Below are 20,914 nucleotides of genomic sequence, written 5' to 3' on the forward strand. Positions count from 1 at the left end.
TAGTAAAGGACTTATTTCAGAGATCAGAAAGAAAATGTCTGAGCGAAGTGTAGAACTTATGAGCAAGAGTGAATCTCTATCGGTATGAAAAAAAAAGTTTAAGAAAGAGTTTTGAGTTTAATAATATTTCAGGAAAATGTACTTAAACAGTCAAAATCTTCCAAAGTTAGATTACAGGTTGCACCAGCATCTCAATAAGAACTGGTTATTTCTTCAGTATATATGGTTGTTTTTTCGTTTACAATAATTGTGATGCTATCAAAAGTCGTTCTATGAAGCGAGGTAGAAACGTAGAACATCTTAGTGACAACTGAGATTGTCAAATTTATTTTTGTAGTATGTACTTCTGACATGAGTCAGCGATATGCGATCTGTATGGGAAAATACCAAAAACATCTCATTTAAAAATGTTTTGAGGAGTTTTCTAGAATAATTCAACTTGTATTTTAATTTTTATAAGTAATCTTTTGACATCTTGTTTTAATATACGCACTGCCATGCGTCCCTAATCCTTGTCTTCAAAATTACTAAAGCAAAAATCGTTTTCATCGCTGCTATCGTCGGTTATAATAAGTTCATTAACGATTACATCTAAACGATTTTTCCTTTATTTGCGATCACCCGATTGCAAACTCTTGCAAAATGACAGCTAAGAAAAGGTACGAAGCCGAACGCCTATTCGGCTATTAAACTTTGTACATCATTATAGCACAAAAGTAATTAATTGTTTCCGTTTAGATGTTTTTTATTTCCAAATATTGTCACTCCATTCGCCTATATTTTTCGTATAATGTTTAGATAATTACCCTAAAATCGATCACCCCCATAAATGTCTTATATAGTAACACAGAAAACCTTTTAAATTATTACACGTAATCTTCTTCTTGTCAAAAAAGCTCAAGGCTAAATAAAATTGCTCAAAAACAAGGTAAAATATTCAAATGTTTACTGTTCCGATCTTAATCAATCTTCAACAAATTCACTCTTTTGTCATGTCCGAATCAAGGAACACCACAGCCGCTACACCATGGCTATACGATATCGATCCCGAAGACACCAACTGGATCATAACAAGTTCTTTTATGATTTTCACAATGCAAACAGGTATGAACTTTCAACATTCCTTCCTGCAACAACAATAACTTTTTTTTCAGGTTTTGGCATGCTGGAGTCCGGTTGCGTATCGATCAAGAATGAAGTCAATATAATGATGAAAAATGTAGTCGACATAGTCTTAGGGGGTCTTACTTATTGGATCTTCGGTTTCGGGTTGTCTTTCGGACGCAGCCCCCTCAGCAACGGTTTCATCGCTTTCGGCGACTTCTTCACAGACCCCGTTCTTAAAGATCCCTTAAAAGGGGCCATTTATGCCGCTTTTATTTTTCAATTGTCTTTTGCCACTACCGCCACCACCATAGTCAGCGGGGCTATGGCCGAAAGGTGCAATTTCAAAGCCTATTGCATTTTTAGTTTTCTCAATACTGCCATCTACTGCATTCCTGCGGGGTGGATGTGGGGGGATCAAGGCTTTTTGAAAAAAATGGGAGCTGTTGATATTGCAGGTTCGGGGGCTGTTCATTTAATTGGAGGGAGTTCGGCAATGGCCAGTGCTCTTATGTTGGGGCCACGACTTGGCCGGTACGACAATGGAATTAAATCACTCCCATTGGGGAATCCCGTTAATGCAGTTATGGGACTATTTGTACTTTGGTGGGGATGGCTAGCCTTCAATTCTGGAAGTACTTATGGGGTATATTTAATTTTGTTTTTATTATGACTAAAATTACTATTTTGGGAAGCTGAGTGGTGAAAAATGGCATTATGCAGCAAGAGCGGCTGTTATGACAATGATTTCGTCATTTGGAGGAGGCACTACCAGCCTGCTGTATTCACTAATTAGACAAAAAGGGCTCATTGATGCTATTGACATAATTAATGGTATTTTGGGGTCGCTAGTAGCCGTAACTGCCGGCTGTTTTTTGTATCAAGCATGGGAAGCTTTAGTAATTGGTGCTGTGGGAGCGCTACTAGCGTGTGGTTTTATGCCACTCTTCGATTTGGTGCGTCCACAAAGATGTTTTTGTTTTATTTGACTTAAAAATTTTAGATGGGGATTGACGATCCAGTGGGTGCTAGTGCTGTCCATGGGATTGGGGGCATTTGGGGGGTTTTAGCTGTAGGGCTTTTCGCCGACGATCCTTTTCCTTTAGACACAACAAGTGGCAGGCGCGGTTTATTTAAAGGTACAAATCACCTAACTTGGGCAATATTGTAAATTCTTTTTAGGGGGCGGTTGGTACCTGTTGGGTGTTCAAAGTCTGGCTTGCGTTTGCTTAACCTGCTGGGGCATCGTCAGTTCTGTTATCCTTCTCTGGTTTATAAATAAGATCGTGACGATTCGAATGGAAGTCCATGCTGAGCTTTTAGGAGCTGACTTGACTGAACATTCTGTTAAACATGGGAATGTAAATGTTAATAGATATTTTATCTGAATATGAATAATTTAATTTTGAAATTCTGACCTTCCAGGTGGGCGTATCGAGAGCAATTTCTGTTTTGGGTCCGGTTCTGGATTCAGAGGATGTTCGTCGAATTGATAATATTGGGATGAATCCTATGCATGAGAGAAATATTAATTTGGTTAAAAATTTATCGAGAAAAAAACGATACAAATTTTCCAAGATCTTGAGAGACATAACCAGAAACAGGAATTTGGGAATTAATTTGGCCAAGAATTTATTACCCAAGAAGGCGAGAAAAAAATCTGCGCCGAAGGAAACAGACTTAGGTGATAGGAGTGATAATCCGGGTCCGGGACCATCTCAGATGGCTTGGATCAACTAAAAATTTTAATGAAACAGTTGTTTATGAAAAATGGCACATAGTATATTATGTACGTATTGTATATTACATTGATATTCATTTTATACCGTATTCTAACTGTATATCTTAAGTTTACTTTTTCATCACGCTGTATTTTATTCATATATACTTTTTTATATACTTAAAAACACATCCGCTTTAAACGTTTATACATGTCAAGGTAAGCTTTACAAATCGTCTAATCGTTTAAGAGCCAAATCTCAAGAATAACATGTTGTCCACTAACTAAAAAAATATATATATCATTATCAAACGTCTAAACAATTTGTGTAATTGTAGACAACAATGTTAATGATTAAGATTCGCTTTACAAAATATTTAGAATACAAAAACAAAAAAAATTAGTTGCACCAATATTGAAAATTGAGCCAAAATAGAAGATGAATGATTGTGTTTATATGCACGGCTGCCGCGATTAATGTCTTCCATTTGCTGCCTAATAAATAATAGTACAAAATGGCTGCCAGTGGAATGAAAAATATACTATGCCATTACGAATTATTGCAAAAAATTTACAATGACGCTAAATCCTGATTGCATTGCAACAATAAACTGTCGGTTGAACTCTATCGGAATTCAAACTGAGCTTTTTTTTAACAATAAAAACAAATATAAATAAAAATTCACTAAAAAGCTAAAAGAGAAACAATGCAAAAATTACATCTTTACCTTAAAATAAAATATACCTAATAAAAATTATAGTTAAATATTACATAAAACTTAAAATTAAAAATAATGAACAAAAATGTATTGATATATCTGGTTATAGTTTGAACACCAAACTAAATTTTAAAGTTGCACTAAGTTTAGTAGAATAATTAAAAAAATCTACCGCTCAAATAATAAAATATATAAGATATAAAAAAATAGTTCAGTGAATAAACAGACCGTTTAATATTAAATAAGTAATATCTTAAGTTATGTTCATTTCTCAATGGCATATATTTAAGAGAGCACCGGAAACCTCTCCCCCTTTTCGTAATACGTAAGTTAAATTTTATATTGCATATCAAAATACTGGAGAAAAGTCACCGGCCACACTAATGAACACTTATTTACAGTTTGTGACGAGAAGACGACTTCTCATAAAAATTCTATAAGTCATAATTTTCAAAATACTGGCGCATGTATCAATTTCGTCGACGCACGATCGGAGTACGGATTGAATTTTTCTCGCTTTTATCAAAAAGCGAAAAAAATTTAAAACGAATGGCACAATTTTGCTACGAACTACGAAAATATGTCACAAAAATCATGGCTAAAAGAGATCAAAAACGTACGTATGTGTTTCACGGTAAGAGTATTGTGTTTCTTTATTTGGCACACACAAAATTGTTCGACATGAAAAAAAATATAGGAAATACTTCTCCGGTCGTGCGTCAAAACGCTCATCAAACATCTCTTTTTTCCATCTCAGTAAGTGAAAAGTAATTTGTAAAACAATAAAATACGTTATTGTATCACTACAGAACATTCTTAAAAAAATATAATATAGTTTGTTGCATGATCATTGATGAACAAATGATGAGAGCCGTTTGTACGAAAAGTTATGTACAGGTGGCAGACCTGCCTTTTTAGCACTGCTATTGTGGCTGGCCCGGATTGTGAGGCAAGTTGGCAGGAGCACCCTGGAACAAAAACAACTTTCCGAAACATCCAACTGTAACCAAATTTACATGCAATCATTTATTTTCAAAGTATAAAACTAATCGTTTAACAATTTTTGTAAACGTTCATTAAAACAACTCCATTAAATAATCATTCAATTTGTTTTATTTAGAAATACTTCAGTATTACGAGAAATAAATGATCTCATGCGGTTATCAATGTAACATAGCTTTGTCACAACTTTTCATAAATATCATTTTGTGAATTGACTTACCGGTAAGGTGGGGTAATGTTGGGCAGTAAGCATATGATGCGGCCCTGGCCCTAATTTAGGGCCATCTTCTGCCTTTTCTTCCTCTCGTCGTTTTAGACATGCTGCTTTAGGATTCAAATTCCTCTCTGTTCAAATGCAAAACGTAAATAAAAACGAATAAAATATGCGAAATTATTACCTCTAACTTGCTGTTCTAAAGTCATAATGACTTCGACCGCCATATTTAAAATACCAAGCTTCGTTTGTGGTTTATCTGTCTTTAGGTGCGCCATGCACATCCTTCCCAGTTCTTTTAAAGCTTCGTTAATATCACGAATACGTATCCTACAATTAACATACTCAATACCGAAAAAGTAAAAACAATTTGATTTTGAATTCAATGAAACACAGAAAATGAATATAGGCCAAAATACACTCATGTTTAAATTAATCTGATCCACACCTTTCTCTAGCGTTATTGGCTTGCCTCCTCTCTTTCTCCCTTTGCGCTTTAATATCGGGATCTAGTTCACCCTCTTCCGTTTCGTCCGCACTGGAACAACTATGAAATTCTTACAACAAAGGTACGAGAAGAGAAATTATCGTTAAAGCCTAATCAAATTCATAAAAACACACCGAATTCAGTATGTAACTAGACACACTCTTTTGGGGTATATCAAGGCCCATATTCATGTGTTTCTGTAAAACAATATAAATCAATAATAAAAACGATTAAAAAACATTAAAACAACTACACATGCTGGCCAAATTCTTAACCACGAATGTTACGTCACTGTTCACTGTCTAAACGTAACATTTGTTTTTCTGAATGTGGGCCTTTATAATATTAGAATTGGTGGAGAAAGTGTGAGGACGAGAATCAGGGAATGGCTCTGCACTCCCGATCAAATCGGTAAGCACAATTTCTGTAATATCGACCACAGCAAGAAGAAAAGAAAGGATGTTAGGAAACGTGTGTCTATTTTTACATACCGTTCACGAACATTGTTGGCCTGCCTACGCTCTTTCTCGCGTACGGCCTTGTTGCTTGGATCATCAATTTCATCTTCGTCACCATTACTTGAACAACTAATTAGTAATAAAATGATTAAGTCATGGCGAAACGATTCGCACAAGACTCGATCTCAACACAAATTGAAATTTTTGCCTCAAAAAACCCTAAACAAATTAAAAAAAAAAACAACTTACTATCTCCTAGACCTTTTTGTCGTTTTTGGTGGAGGCCCACTGGTAGAATTTGGTTGTACTATCGTTTCTACTGAACTGGATGGTTTTGTGTCGCTATCTGGAGGCTCTTTGCGTTTTTCTGCAAATATACGACAAGTAATAGCCACATAACCAGTGTGTATAAATTTTGTAATGCATTTAGATCACTAACTGTGCGATTAGTTTACCAAAGGCACAAAACTAAGACGTACTTGTATTGTATGTCGCTCTTTCTACTTTAACTGTATCGGGTATGTGTGGTTCCGACGCCGCCGCTGTGTAGCCCAGTGTCGTCATCTGGTGTTGTGTAAGATTGGGTGGAAGCTGCCCTATAATTTGGGGTTCCGCGTGATTACGCAACACGTTAATCGCGTCGTCCAGTCTTTCTTCCATACGTGTTCCCTGAAATAAAACCCCATTTCACAATGCATTCGTCATAGAACGCTGGTACTTTTAGCATGCATTTATAAATTAAAAAAAAATCAAACTAATACACTACGAAAAAAAAAAAATTACTTACATTTACTTCCGCGTGGTCTCTTAAAAAGCCAATTGCATCATCTAAGCGTTGCGCTTCGGGGGCGGGAGGCTTCACACAAAAACAAAAAAAAACACCATGCAAACACAAAACAACGAAAAAACAAAACTACCAAAAAAATACAAGATGTACCCTTGATGGTGAATTGTTATTATCGAGTGTACATCAACGTTCAATCAACCATTTCTTTTTTTGTATATAAAGCAGAGCACTAGTTATTAAAAATTCATTCATCTGTGATGCTTGAAAGTGCAAAAAAAAATTAAAAAATCCATTTCTTTCAGTAAATACATTCGCGTGCAATAAATCTTTTCCAAATAAGACTATATTTTTATATTATGCAAGAAAAAACTAAACGGATAAATAAAATAACACAATTAGAAGTTAATTAAAACTAATATGGTGTTACGAGTCGTATTTGACATAATTGGATATTCGCCTTTCACTTCTGTTTCCATTGTTCTTGCTACTGTCATTTTAAAACCACCAATCGAATACTGTAAAAATCACACTAGTGCAATGTGAAACTGACCAGTTACTTTGTCTTTAAGTTTATCCAAAACAATAGTAACAATTATACATCGCCAATTGTGGCAGCAATTTTTTTCCAACTTTCAAACATCATTACAAAACATTCCTCCCCTCCTTCCTTCACTCACCATATGTAAACCCTGAGGTGCAGCACTATTATTCACATTAACCGATTGTGTATAATGGGGCGAATGTGGAGTGTTATGATTAGCTAACCAGCTAGATGGCGCTAATGGAGGTGGCGAACTAACCGGCGTCGACGGGGCCGAACTATAACTACTAGCGCTAGCTTGTTCCACTATTGGATAAATCTGAAAAAAATGTGTTTTTTTGCGTTCGTGTTACTTTCCTCCAATCACTCACTGTTCCTAAAGCTTTATTCACACCGTCTGTGTGATTCGCCGGACCGAAAGTCGAACTGTTCGTACCGGACATGGTGGTTACGGCGGTACCGTTCGGCCTTAGCGAAGACATTGGGGGCAGACCTTGACCTTCTGTTTCAGGGATGAGACCGTACGCTTCGTACGTTTGGTACGCGCTGGTGGTGTACGACGGGTGCCATTCCCCGGGTGTGGCATCTGCGCCTAGGTAGTAACCCGTTGATGGGTTCGGCGAGGTGTAGCGGGGCGAGTCGTTGAATTCATCCGAGCCGTACTGAAACAAACAAAAAAGTTTTTAACAAAGAAGTACAATAAATTATAAAAACTACACATTAACGATCATATTATTTTACAATTGTTCATCCAGGAAGGGTGGAGATGTACTACAATTTTTTATTCTTATAATTTTTGTGACACAATAAGCACTATTGAGACTTTTATTGACCATAAAAGTTTTGTTTTGGTCCGATTTGAGAATTTTATTGTGTCCGATCTATTTTGCATTTGGAAAATTTATTATCTAGGGGCGATTTTAACTGACCATTCAGCATATTTCGCCAATATATTCTTCAACGGACGCGTGTTTTATATCTCCATTTTTCGCCACATCATCGTTTATGTCTTTATTTAGATCGATGTCTCTTGATTGTTATTCACAAGAATTCTAACTTTTGAAATGTAATGAAATTCGAGAAGAAAATTAACTTTTGCATCATAAAGGAGAGTGTATAATTTTTCAATCTATATTCCATTATTATTTAATTGGTAGAGTTTCCACGTCGATCATCGAGTGAGATACCTGGACGATGACGTGGGAATGTGACATAAATAGTAATGTCAGATTTGAACTTATCCAAGTCTTTTATTATTCATTTAATGATTGTTTTTCCGAGATAATTTGCACGAAACCTGAATTGATTTCAACACTAACTTTTCCCTCAAATCTTTATGCATTTTTGTTCCATTCTATTAGTGTTACGCATTATAATGCATTACATACGTAATCCTACTTGTAAATTTATTCATTAAAAAATCTTATTTTTTAATACATATAATTGTTTATTTTTATGCACTCATTGATACATACATTCTTCTTGCTAACAAGCCACAATAAATTTGTCAAGTCATTTGACTTGCAGCGTGAAAAAATGGGAAATAATGTAATTGCAAATAAATTTGAACAAATTCTCTTACGCCAGAACTTAATAGTTCTATTTTATCATACGAATTACAAAAACCCGACATGTACATTTGGTTGTCGGAAAATGTTAAAGCATAAAAATGTCAGATTTTTATATTTATCCATAGTGTGAACATGGCTTAATTCTAAAAGGTTAAGTTAGAAACTGGGAGTTAATCTGTAGTATTCAATACACATTAGGTAGGTCAACTAATTGATTATCTTGATTTGCATTTGATGTTCTCGGCATTTAGTGCGGCATTGCAGAAAAAATTAGTTGAATGATGACAAACTGACAACTAAATTGACAAAGGCAAAACCTGTTTCATACTAAAGAAAATTCAATTTTCCGTTTTTATTGCAACCAACTGTAGGTACAACTGAATTCGTGAAATCGAATGACGAAATGTGAGTCACATACCTTAAAAATTAATTTCTAACCACTCATTAAAAAAATTACAAAAGAACAAACAAAATAAACTGTGTACAGTTGTGGAATTAAAATTTTGGGCAGTATTTTTCTGTCACTTCAAAAAGTTCACTGTAAACTACCTTTTACTGTCATCAGTAACTCCCGTAACTAAGAAAAAACTTGGAATCACTGCTCCAATGCATTTTTTACGAAATGCCCAGGCGAGATATTGATACATTTCATTAAGAAGGCGGTGATACCACAAAACAATATTTTTGAAAGTCAATAAGTCAAAATGACAAACATGACAAGAGTAAAAAATGAGGTTATTAATGTAAAGTCGGGGTCAATTCGTAGTGGCCATTTCATTTACTGCAAAGTTGGCAGCCCCTAGCCCACCACCTCTAGTGTGTGGGTTGTGTCTATGTTGGCAGAAGAAGTAACTAAATTATTCCAACAATTCTTCTTGTTCTTAATTTCTCCACTGTGAGTGGCCTATACCCTCCAGAGATATGTGCGGCCAAATGCCAACAATTGTAACAGGCGCAGTACATGTTATACAGGGTGTTTCACATAATTTTACGAGGCCTACGCCTGAAAGATGCAATCAATAATACATATTCCGATACGAACTCGATTACAAATTTTGAAAAATTGGATAATCTTCTCTAGTTTGCTCACCCTTTCAAAAATTACAACATTTTTAGTTAGTTAGTGATTAAGACAGATAAACTAGAATCATATTTATGCCGTCTCTTGATAGAACAAATGATAATTGTTTTTGAAAAACTGCAATTTGACTATTACTGAAACAGTGATTAGTTTGACAACTACTGTCATGGGTTTCCAAAAATTAAATAATTAAATGTGTATTCTAACCCGACTTTCAGAATTGTTATTTTTGATAGATATGTCCCTAAAAAAACAATTGGATGTTCAAAGTCAGATTTACACAATTCAATTTTTTCAAATTTTCACAGGGAAGTGGCCACTATGAATTGACCGCGACTTTAAAGGTTGTTAATAATCTTGAGTAATTAATTAATTAAAAAAATATTTTCCCTGGTCAAAAACAAAAAATCTATTTAGAAACGTCAATTTCTTAAATTAATAGGATTTATCATTTGTAATCTGATTATACAGGGTGTTTGCACTAAATTAATTCGTTATGAGAAAGCAATTTGAAGACCAAACAAATTCCGCATCCAATTTTTTTTTGCATTTTCCCCCTATAATTTTCATGAGCCGTTCAAAAATATCAATGAAAATAATTTGCATTGAATGTTGACCGTGGAAGCTTTTATGCGCAAAAAAGAGATAACTTTGTGCACAGAAAAATTATCAGTTACATAGTCGTTAACGCGCTTTCGGGTGAATTGTGCACACCGATTTGAAATCAAATTATAAATTAAGTCATTATGGCCAATTACTCAAACGCCGAATTGACTTTGTGTACGGGCATTTATCAGTTTGGACGATAATGAAATTCGTAAATATTCTCACCACATGGTCTTTCTCATAAATTGTCGCAAATCTCCAAAAAGTCATCGTCACAAATCTGATTTTTATCGCTACTATGTGCTACATAAAAAATGCATTTGCACGTACTAAACACCTACCATGTCGTTCCACTAAGAAAAAAACTCACCCCACTTTCCGACTGCATATTACTATTACACTTCCAAAAATTCTGTTTGGTCATATAAAATCCGTCTTGATACTCCATTTCATCGACACAACAAAGTGTTTCCTTATCTTCCGAACGTATGTGTAATTAATCTTCGGGTTAAAAGTTTATCCATCCAATTTTTAAACCGATAGAAATTAATTCCTCGTAGAAAGTGTACCAACATTTTGTGCGCGACGATAAATCATTCGCGAATCAACAATAAAAAATCCTATCCCCAATCAACGATAAATACTATACTTTATGCGAGACCGAGCGCAATAATTACGTATCCTTCAACTTTTGTCGACCGTTCTATCCGAACCGCGTTAATATTAAATAAACGCACCAACCCTTCTTTAAAATCACTTTCACGTATTTACGATACCATTACAGTCACAGCGACCGAAACGCCACTTGTACACTCATTAGAAGCAGTCTCATGTGTAGGTATAGTGCAATAATAGGAACTACCCATAACTTCTGCCCCACTACCATATTCCGATACAGACTGCTTGGCACTGATCGGCTAAAGGTTGGTTCACGCGACGCCTTCTAAGTACGCCTTAACACAACTCCTGGAATTTCCTTTGTCCACCATTAATAAATTGAAAGGTATGCGGAGAATTAATTACCAATTTGAGAGAAAAAAATCGTCGGCCTTGGAACAACAAACATCCATATGTTTCATTGAGCGTAATGCGTGTTTATTTATTGAACGAAAAGTGTTCAGTCCGCGGTCCGCGTCACGTTCCCGACATGTGCCCATGATATCCATCCCTCTCCCATTAGTGATTTACTTCCTTTCCAATTCAGAAATTGCTTAATCGAAAGCACAAAGAACCGACATTTGAGAAAAATTCAGAAGGTAATATACCTACACACATTGTATGACAAATAAGGAACATGCAATGTCGTCTATTACCACATTTCGCATTGTTTATGAATATATCCAATATGACGATGTGAATACTAGACTTCCTCCTTTAACAACCTAATCGCATAAATTGTAACGATCCGGGCATATCAACGCCTTCTCGTATTTTTTACGTTTTTCCATTTGCTGACGGTTAACTCAGGAAATGCTATCTTCTTCATGTTCATTACAATGCCTTAGCGACATAAAATTCACCCTAAGCCGTTCAAGAAACCGACGACCCCCCATCAAATTTAAGTACAATAATACACTAAGGTAAAAACATATCCGGTTGGTGTTGGATTACTTTATACGGCTGTTTTGTACACTCAAAGCGAAGCTCGTACATTCCAGGAGACAAACGACCACTTGAACGGTTTTAAACTTAAACAATGACAAGAAAAAAATAAGTTTTCAAATTTCCAATGTAATTATAAGGAATTTAAAAAGGATTTGGGTACAACAAATTGCCTGTTTTAAGTACGAGCTTGTAGTGTTTGCTCATTAGTTGCACAACACATGAGATGATTAGTTCTTGAGCTTTTTTGGTAATCATTTACTTCATCATTTCGAAAGCCAAAAAATCGTTTAAGTTTTAATCCTGTTTTTATATTAATGAGTATTGTTCGCCGGTACCGGCCTGTTTCTCGACGCAACCGAGGGCAAACCTCGGTAAAAGGGTGTTTTTGATCAATTTTTGCATATACACGATTTAGGACGTTATTATCGCTTAATCTCATGTGTTCGGTTCCCATATTACCGAACCTCAAATCTTAGTATTTGTTAGAGCATGTGTGGTTTTAAATCGACTTTTGGTACCAGTGCTACAATAAAAAAATGTGCTACAATGAGCAAAACTCTTAATTACAGAAATTAATAATTTATCAGTTGTCACAGGTGCACCTTGGTTATCTTGTAACCAAGTTAGATTAAAAAAAATTAAATACCATTTGCAGGTGTACTCTCACTTTTCTTCAAATACAATTAAGTAATTAGTGAAAAAATTCAAATGGCATAAATAATGTATCTGCCCGTTAGAAGTGACCAACCCTTAATACGCAACAGGTGTCATCGATTTCGATTTAAATGTCGCTGAAAATATTATTCTGACCGACCTATATTTAGAATACTGTAACGTAACTAACATTTATGTTTTTTTTCCTTATGCAAGAAGGGTCAAAGAATAACTCTAATAATAAACTTGAACGAAGCTTATTATTAATCAAATAACATCACTGGACTCATTTCCTCATTCTTTATCAATCTGCGACTGAATTAATTCTGGCTTGATCTCTACACCGATCTCTCTTAGTCGAATGACAGACAGGTGTTATTTTTTTTCTCTCGGATTTCCTTCCGAATTTCCTTCACTTTCACGGTCCCGGAATCCTTCGGGTGATTTGCAATGACTGACAAGGCAATTATCTCAAAAGAACTCGGACCGGTCACAAGAAAACCCAAGTAAAACGCTTTCTTCAGTATATATCGCACATACGAGACAAGTGATCCAATTAATTAAACCGAGGGGAAAGTCGGTTCTAGAATAATATAGAAAACATAATGATACAATTTAATCGAGTTGCGACTGTCTCTTTAAATTTTTCTCTTTTCATATTTCATTTTTTCACCGCTACTTACCCACTGGTTGTCGATCGAATTTCCCGGTGGCGGTTCTTCTTTGGTCGGCCTAAGGCCGGCTTTAGGTTTCGCAGGCGATAGTCTACTTCCCGGCCTAGCACTGAATGGAAAATAAGGGCTATCTGCTGCGAACGGTTCTCCTGTGGCTTGTGTCGGACTGGCTCCGGGACCCGTATATACCGGACCCGCCGGACTTATGGCGTAGGCCTATTATCATTCAAAAGAAATAATTCAGCTTCCAACACAGGAAAAATTAACGTCAACGTGTACACATCTAAGTGCACTTCCGGTCGTTCGTCCGCTTCACCTGACTCGATAAAAGGGTTGGTGATTTCTCGCCTATTATTTTCAGTTTTATGGTCACGTTTGAAAATTCGATTAATGGATCTCGCCGATCGTAAATTATTACTGAGGTTGTGGGGAAGAAAATTTAACAACGCAATAAGTCCTCCCTTTACCATTAATTAAAAGAAAAATAACGTGATAAAAACGAACTGAATCTTGCCGACACGATAAAACAGCATATTGTTATGATTATTCTCATGACTTGAATACAAGTTACGCAGAAACGCGATAATTTTTTTAATAAAAATAGTTTTTCTAGAAGTTGCGCGTTTTCAGATCTATTGTCACAATTTAAAACTAACATTTTACGTTAATTTTTTGTGTATACCTACTTAATAAACAAATGCGGCTTAAGTCTGTCACTCAAGTGTCAATGTCTGTCATGACTGCCAATCAAATATTCGACTTTTGCTAATCTAGACAGACTAAGCAAGATTTTATTTTAATTAATTATAAATACATAATCTTTAAAAATCACAAACCCTTTACGTTTAAAAAAAATACAACAGATATATCAAATTCTTTCGTTCATTATTTCCACAATTAATTAAAAAATTAAAAAGCAAATATTTGCATAAAACTCACCATTCCGTTGTCTATGCCACCATATGGCGATTGAAAACCGGGTTTTTCTGAAACAGAAAAAAATACAAAACTTGAGAAAATCAAATCGATTTAATGATACGTCAAAATCTCTTCAATACATCTCCCGGAGCAAAGTGACAAACGAAACTGACGATTCTACACTGACCTATTTCACGCGATTCGATTTTGACCATAAAGTAGAAATGTCGCGAATAAATCACCGCAGACCTTTATTACAACGTTACGATACAGTCGGAGTTTTGCTATGTCGCAGAAATAATACGTAATTATTTATTTCGACAAAAAAGACATCATTTGAATTACCGTATTGAAGTTTTGTATATTCCCGATTTTAATTGTCACTTTGCTGTTACCTGATTTAGAATCAACGAAATTATTAATCTGTAAAACTTTAGACTTTTTGTATTTCTTTGTTGATTTTTTTCCTTCTCATTTTGAATTATTTTTAACTGACTCATCAATAAAAGACTCCGGAGAGGCTGCCATTTTTTACAACTTATTTAACGGCAATAAAATTTATTCTGCTTTTCTAAAGCTATAAAGAATACTACTGTTCTTTGGTTACAGTTTGTTTCAACCCCTACAAAATTACTGTACCCTATAATTCACATAATTTTTTATTATATTCTCCCCCTCATATATGAAATAACCTGTAGAGCACTATACCTACAGTCAAAGTGTTTCCTGTCCTTGTTCACCCTTATTTATTACCAGGCCTATATTCCAACCCATTGTTTTATTTCATCTTGCTATTGGAAGTCCTAGTTTCCAATTTACACATGTTTTGATTCAAGCTTTTTCACAACACTTCTAATTTTATTGTATGTAAATTTACGACTCATCTCATGTCAAGATTTGTATCAATAAATGACTTCTTTACTAGAACGCAACCACAAAAATTGCATTCGCAGCATTCAGACCATTGACTACCTACGTGGCTTGAGGTATTTAAAATTCTTTATTTTAGTCACGTGATAATTGTAATTTTCCATAATTTTCTTACAAAGAACAACCTTGAACTTCATTCGCTCCAGTTTCATCCTTGATGACATCACAACTAACGGAAAAAACAGATGGCCGACTGTGAAATCCAAAAAACTGAATCAAAGCAAACCCTGCCATATGGAAAGCACGATTTTTATTGCGGCATGTTTGGAAGGTGTGCGTTTTCGGGTTCAACGTATCACTTTTGTTAGTCTAGTTTTTGAAGTTTCTTTAACAAGTTGTTGTTAAATGAACGTAATATGCATCACGATGAAGAAAAACGAGTTGAAGTATGCCCTCATCAATCAAAATAAAATCGCATCGCATTCTGTCAATTTATGCCGATATAATGATGTCAAAATAAAAGAGGTCTAGTCGCAACACCAGTATTTTATCGGGGTACATGTACCTATATAATGTTGGGCGGATTCTGGTGTTCACGAGAACGTGAAATATTTCTCATTACAACGTGAATGTCATAATAAGATAATATTCATTAGTGGAGATCAGAGCCAGAAGATAGGAAGTTGACCATGGTTTTGTTCGAGACAGGTCCAACGGCGCAGAAATGTGTTGATTTCGATTATGTTTGACATGTGGAACGAAACGGGCCCCGAAACACATTCATTGCTGAGAAATTACGTAAAGAACATAAAGATCCTTTTCAAAGAGTCCCAAGAAGTTATTGAAAGAAAATGCAATTTTCATAAAGTTTAGCATCTCAATGACGACATAAGGATAATTAACGTAATTTTTACAAAAATCCTAGATAAAAAATTAGATATACTTATCATTCAAACTAAATTTTATTTTTGTCTTGTGAACAGAACTAGGTAAATCATTTCTATCGATGTAGGTAAGTGCTGCTTTATAAATAGAAGCAAATTATTATGAGCCGAATTTATTTAGCTACAAAAATAATAAATGAGTATTTAATTAATATCAATGTTAATTAAAATTTGTGAATCCTCAAATAATAGTTTAAATAAAATGTTAAGCTTTTAATTCTCAAATTGCTTTTTGTAAACAATAAGTATAAAGTACCTGTTTTTTTTTTTTTAATGGAAATTACCAAGTCAAAATTTTGGTGAAAAAATTGGTAGCAGCTTGTCTCCATAGCCACAAATTTTGTTTGCTCTTTGTTTTTGTCCCTAGAAATTTTGTTAAAAAATTATGGTTATGTGTTCCAATTGAGATGTTGTCAAAATTTTGACTTTTATGAATCTTGTGTGCCTGTTTGCTCTTTGAAAGGACTATAATTGAATACCTGAGGACAGGCATCATTACCTAAGGTCTAAAGACAGAATTCAGTGCTAATAATTTTGACAGAAACACACCGCAAGTTAGTACAATGTTGTAGACAAAAATCAGATTCTTGCTACAAAAACTTTGAAGAAAAAGGATGTATATACAGAAAAAAGTTATTTAGCAAAAGATAAAGTAGGTATTATGATGATTGGCAATGAATTTTGTGTAATTGATTGAAATTAGCTCAAAGTTGATGCATTTTATAAATTCTTCTTCAGCTTTAGTTTCAAAATTATTACTTTTTCAACTCATTCCTCAAAAAACGATGCACAAGACACTAATTTAATTGCGTTCTTTCCGAGGTTCTTGCTCATTCAAGTTTATTTTGTATTCTTGTCAATTTTTTGCTAAAAATTAAGAATGTTTAGCAAACCTGCATTACAAATTGCGTCTACATTTTAACGGGCCCTTTTACTAACTTCCTGCTTGCGAACTATTCGTTTCCAAATTTCGAAAAACTGTTAGTGTACCGAATTTGTTTCTTTTTTGGTGTTTCGTCTCTAAATTTTCTTAGATGATTTTTTGTGTTGACGATTAATGACACTGTTTTCAAATTAATTCAAAAAACCGGAACTGCCAACTTCCTTTATAAAAATTACCATGAATGAATTTACAGTGATGCCAACGTTAAGACTGTTTGGCATTTCCATTAAAAAAAAAAGACTAGGTTTTTTTATTTTAATATAATATGTCCCCCGATTGATCTGTAATTAAAACTTCTATATACTGACTCAGTGGAAAGAAAAGTTAATTTTTCTCTTGATTTTAGACATCTATTTTTTTTAGTGCTAGATAATAAATTTGGCCCACCATTGTTCTGTCACATCAAAAAAATTAGATGTAAACCGTGCAGATTTTTTTTTATTGTCACAATACTGTCAGTCATCAAGCTGTCATCAACACCGCCTCCTTAATCAAATGTATCAATATCTCGCCTCGGCATTTCATAAAAAATACATTGGAACGGTGATTCCGATTTTTTCTTAGTTACGGGGGTTACTAAGGAAAAACTGAATGATTTTGAATTATTAACGAAAAATAATATAAAAGCTGGGAAGGAAGAATACAACAAAACCAGATACGCCAGGGAGAATTGATATTATGAGGTTGAACCCTTTAAGCTAAAAAACTGAATTTGTCAAATTTTCCCCAGATTAAAGCGCCATTAAAGCGACGATGGTCATCAATATACTTTCGGTTACATACTTTAATAAAGTTCGAATAATTTCCCTTTCTCTAGAGGGGATGTCACGTAAACTTTCTGCAGCTTTAACAATCTATGATAATTTATGTCAAAACAACAACCTTGCAGAACAAGACTTAAAAGGTACATATAGCTTAAGAGGCGAATGTCATTTAGACATTTGTGGTGAATTAAATTTATTGTCAGGCACTGTACAGGGTGCTGCATTTTGGATGTCCGAATAAAACTAAGAGGATTAGCCAAAAACCAGTGATACATTCTGGGGCTCATTTTTTGAGAAAATAATATTGGTGAAAAAATTTAAAATTTAAAAAAAAATCATATCTTTGTTATTAAGAAGATACAGATTTGAAACAAAGACATTATACAGGCACTTTTTTACGTAGAATTTAATAATGTTAAAAAGCTTATTTTTTTTCTGATCTTAAAAATATATACAGGGTGTTTAAAAAAGGGGCACTAAAATTATAGTACGGTGTCTACAAGTATTTGGTGAGTGAGAGAAAAATATTTAAAAAATTCTTGGTTTTTATTTTTCTGCACATCAGTAGAGGTTTTATGTAAGAATCTTCAAATATTGTTAGCTGTACCTATTATTACAAAATAACACTCAAAATGCAATTAAAATATGCAGAATGGAAGGTAGATTAATAATCTTTAACCCAATATTTTTCGAAATTAATAACGAAAGATCTTATAACATGTAAAAATTTTAGATGAAATAATGAAATGCTTAATAAAAATGGGTTAAATGCAGAAAGTCGTCAAGTAACCAAATATCTTTTTGCTGTCAAATTTATCATAAATTAATTACCATCGCATCTTATAAAATATTCAAGATTCTGTTTACTTCAGATGAGTCAGCGGTTTTATGTACTTTTTACTTAATTATTATACCAACTGTTCGTTTAATAACTGACAGTGAAATGTAACTAATTCAAAAATTCATAATCTTAATTGGCAATTTAAAATCTTGATGATACCTGTTGCCCTAAAAATTAAAACCATTCAAAAGAAAAACATCGGAAATTTTAAAATATGTATAACAGTATAATTAATTTTATTACATTAAACATTCCGCACAATAAAAACAAATTCACTTGAAACGCTCGATTTATTATTATTTCAGTAGAAAGCACTTTAAATGCCGAAAAAGATTATAAAAAAATAAATCTGTCGGTCAAAATAAAATAATAATCAAGATGTAAAAACGAAAAAGTAGTATTTTTAAATATACCAGTCGATAACATTTTAAGTGTCAAACATTGTTTAACAGTGTATTCTAGGCATTTCTCAAGTATTTGTTGCAATACTTCAAAAACATAAAACCAAATTTTCTACCAGATTAAAAAAAAACATAGTTTAGTATATTATACACCTGTATGACTAATAAAAATTATTTCTGATTACTTGCAGGGTGTAGTTTTTTGCCTTCCAAATTTTTAAATTGAAATTTTTCAAAACTATAAATTTCAAGTTCATCTAGTTGTTGCACTAACAAGACAAAAACACTTATTTTTCTTTTGGGAAGATTTTTTAGGCCACTCTGTAAATATGAATGATACAATAACACAATCATCATCTAATATAAACATCTCTAGCTTTTAATCCGTTGTCTTTATTTGGATGAATTTTTCTTTTCACGATTGCAATAATAATAATTAATTTGGATCACATCTCGTGTGTAAGAAAAAACAAAAAAAAATGTCGAAACCGACAATAAATTAACTACACAAACTGGAAAAAAAACTTTAATCCATTACTTAATAAGAAGCAAAATTGTAATGTCTTGTATAAAAGACGGTTGAATACCAAAAGCAGATGTTTTGTAGTATAACGAACTATCTGAAAACGCGGCCACGTTTTAATGTAGTCGTCTCACTTTACCTGTTGGAAATAACAGCAAGACATTAGCCGTAAACAAGAACGAAAGAAGATACACACACGAGCATTTTAACAGCAGGATAATGAACTCTAACTGTTCATGTCGTAGGGACCAATTCGTAAAAGCAATTAAGTATGAATATGACCCATATATACTTTCGATATATGGCGCCCATTATGCGAACCCTTCCAGAAAAATCAAAGTTACACAGAAATTTTTCACGTGCTGCAAACTTTACTTTCCACACGACACATAAAAATAATTCATCAAAATAATACTTATCGAATATAAAAATTTCTTTTCATGAAATGGTGACAAAACGCTTAAAAGAGAGAAGTAAGGGTACTAATATTGTGGCAAGGTGTATACCTCGTACTTTATTTGTCCACCTGTTTATCATTTTCCTTTTAAATCTCGACAAGTTAAACACTGGAAGCGCGGATTAATCTCAGTGAGCGGTGGAAATGTGACAAAGAAAAAAACGCGGCTTTGAGTGCTCAAATAGAATGTTAAATTTTGGTCCACTGTGTATATTTGAAGGTTCGTTGCAAGCTCTCCCTCAAACCGGAAACACCAAAACATTCTTTTATCCCACAGAAGCATCAAATCCGTAATTTATGATAACAACATCGACATCGCAGATTATGTCCTATCGAAATTCCGTTCATTTTTTGCTTATACGTATCGAAAAATGCGAAATGCCACCACCAAAGGGCCAACTAACGTAAATAAACCACTCGTTATCAAACTTCCCACAATGACAACACTGGAGAGCAAAATGATCATCCTCTGAACAGGCAGGGGATTTTTCAAAAGCACCACAACGATTCAAAATTCAGTTCGACTAAAACTCGTAGTCGTTAATTCGTTCGATGAATGTCCCGAAAAGCAAAATTCCACCAACAAATTCCCAATTTTAAACAAGCTGTTTTAATGTTTTGGATCGCACGCTTAAAACCATGGTCGTATTTTGATGACAAACACGCACAGAACGGCCCCACCAACCCTAAAGAGGCCTTCGCGGGGACAGTATTGAATTAAAAATTCACTCACCTGGTGCCTTGTTTGCGATTTTATTAAAACAATTTGTAAAAACCTCATATAAATGATGCATAGGCTCTTCATCGCTGGCAGCCATTTTGACTTACTACTGACAACTGACGATGCTGGCGGCACCTATACACGACCACTAAACATCAAACTAAGGGGGAAATTCAAAAAAAATACACAAAACTACTTAGTTACCTCTAATTAAGTACATTAGTTAATTATTGAAATATTTATTAATGTGATAATTCTGCGTAACCTTTGTTATGTTGATAATAAAAACAAAAGTCTGCCAAAAAATCC

At 34.1% G+C, this 20,914-nt stretch overlaps 3 protein-coding genes across 10 annotated transcripts in view; 2 read left to right on the forward strand and 1 right to left on the reverse strand.

Annotated features, from left to right (window-relative positions):
- LOC123011848 (sodium/hydrogen exchanger 8-like) overlaps nucleotides 1–690 on the forward strand; it is a 4,823-nt gene extending 4,133 nt beyond the window's left edge. Inside the window, exon 5 of the mRNA XM_044409498.1 lies at nucleotides 650–690. Within this exon, the coding sequence (XP_044265433.1) occupies nucleotides 650–690 (41 nt within the window). The remainder of the gene's footprint in view (nucleotides 1–649) is intronic.
- Nucleotides 1–2,979, forward strand: LOC123011656 (putative ammonium transporter 2). 3 transcript variants are annotated; one of them, XM_044409214.1, is made up of 8 exons: nucleotides 1–82; nucleotides 133–282; nucleotides 338–1,104; nucleotides 1,155–1,750; nucleotides 1,800–2,060; nucleotides 2,108–2,243; nucleotides 2,287–2,471; nucleotides 2,530–2,979. In XM_044409214.1, the coding sequence occupies exons 3-8, from the start codon at nucleotides 942–944 to the stop codon at nucleotides 2,842–2,844; spliced, it is 1,656 nt and encodes a 551-aa protein (XP_044265149.1). In that variant the 5' UTR covers nucleotides 1–82; nucleotides 133–282; nucleotides 338–941; the 3' UTR covers nucleotides 2,845–2,979. The 3 variants fall into 3 exon arrangements, with proteins under 3 accessions (XP_044265149.1, XP_044265151.1, XP_044265150.1); XM_044409216.1 differs by having other exon boundaries at nucleotides 2,287–2,465; XM_044409215.1 differs by having other exon boundaries at nucleotides 133–1,104.
- Nucleotides 2,862–20,732, reverse strand: LOC123011658 (protein daughterless). Of its 6 annotated transcripts, none has more exons than XM_044409217.1 (12): nucleotides 20,618–20,732; nucleotides 14,163–14,209; nucleotides 13,233–13,439; nucleotides 7,404–7,694; nucleotides 7,169–7,351; nucleotides 6,492–6,560; nucleotides 6,184–6,373; nucleotides 5,954–6,071; nucleotides 5,208–5,306; nucleotides 4,944–5,089; nucleotides 4,766–4,890; nucleotides 2,862–4,511 (listed from the first exon to the last, which is right to left on the reverse strand). In XM_044409217.1, exons 1-12 carry the CDS (start codon nucleotides 20,700–20,702, stop codon nucleotides 4,467–4,469), a joined length of 1,605 nt encoding a protein of 534 aa, XP_044265152.1. In that variant the 5' UTR covers nucleotides 20,703–20,732; the 3' UTR covers nucleotides 2,862–4,466. The 6 variants fall into 6 exon arrangements, with proteins under 6 accessions (XP_044265152.1, XP_044265155.1, XP_044265153.1 ...); XM_044409220.1 differs by lacking the exon at nucleotides 5,208–5,306 and adding an exon at nucleotides 5,738–5,824; XM_044409218.1 differs by lacking the exon at nucleotides 5,208–5,306 and adding an exon at nucleotides 5,738–5,833.
- Between the last annotated feature and the right edge of the window lie 182 nt (nucleotides 20,733–20,914).

The sequence above is a fragment of the Tribolium madens genome, unplaced genomic scaffold, assembly GCF_015345945.1.
Source record: "Tribolium madens isolate multiple individuals breed KSU strain unplaced genomic scaffold, Tmad_KSU_1.1 Scaffold_91;HRSCAF=231;Tcas5.2_LG7, whole genome shotgun sequence".
In the NCBI taxonomy this organism is placed as follows: domain Eukaryota; kingdom Metazoa; phylum Arthropoda; class Insecta; order Coleoptera; family Tenebrionidae; genus Tribolium; species Tribolium madens.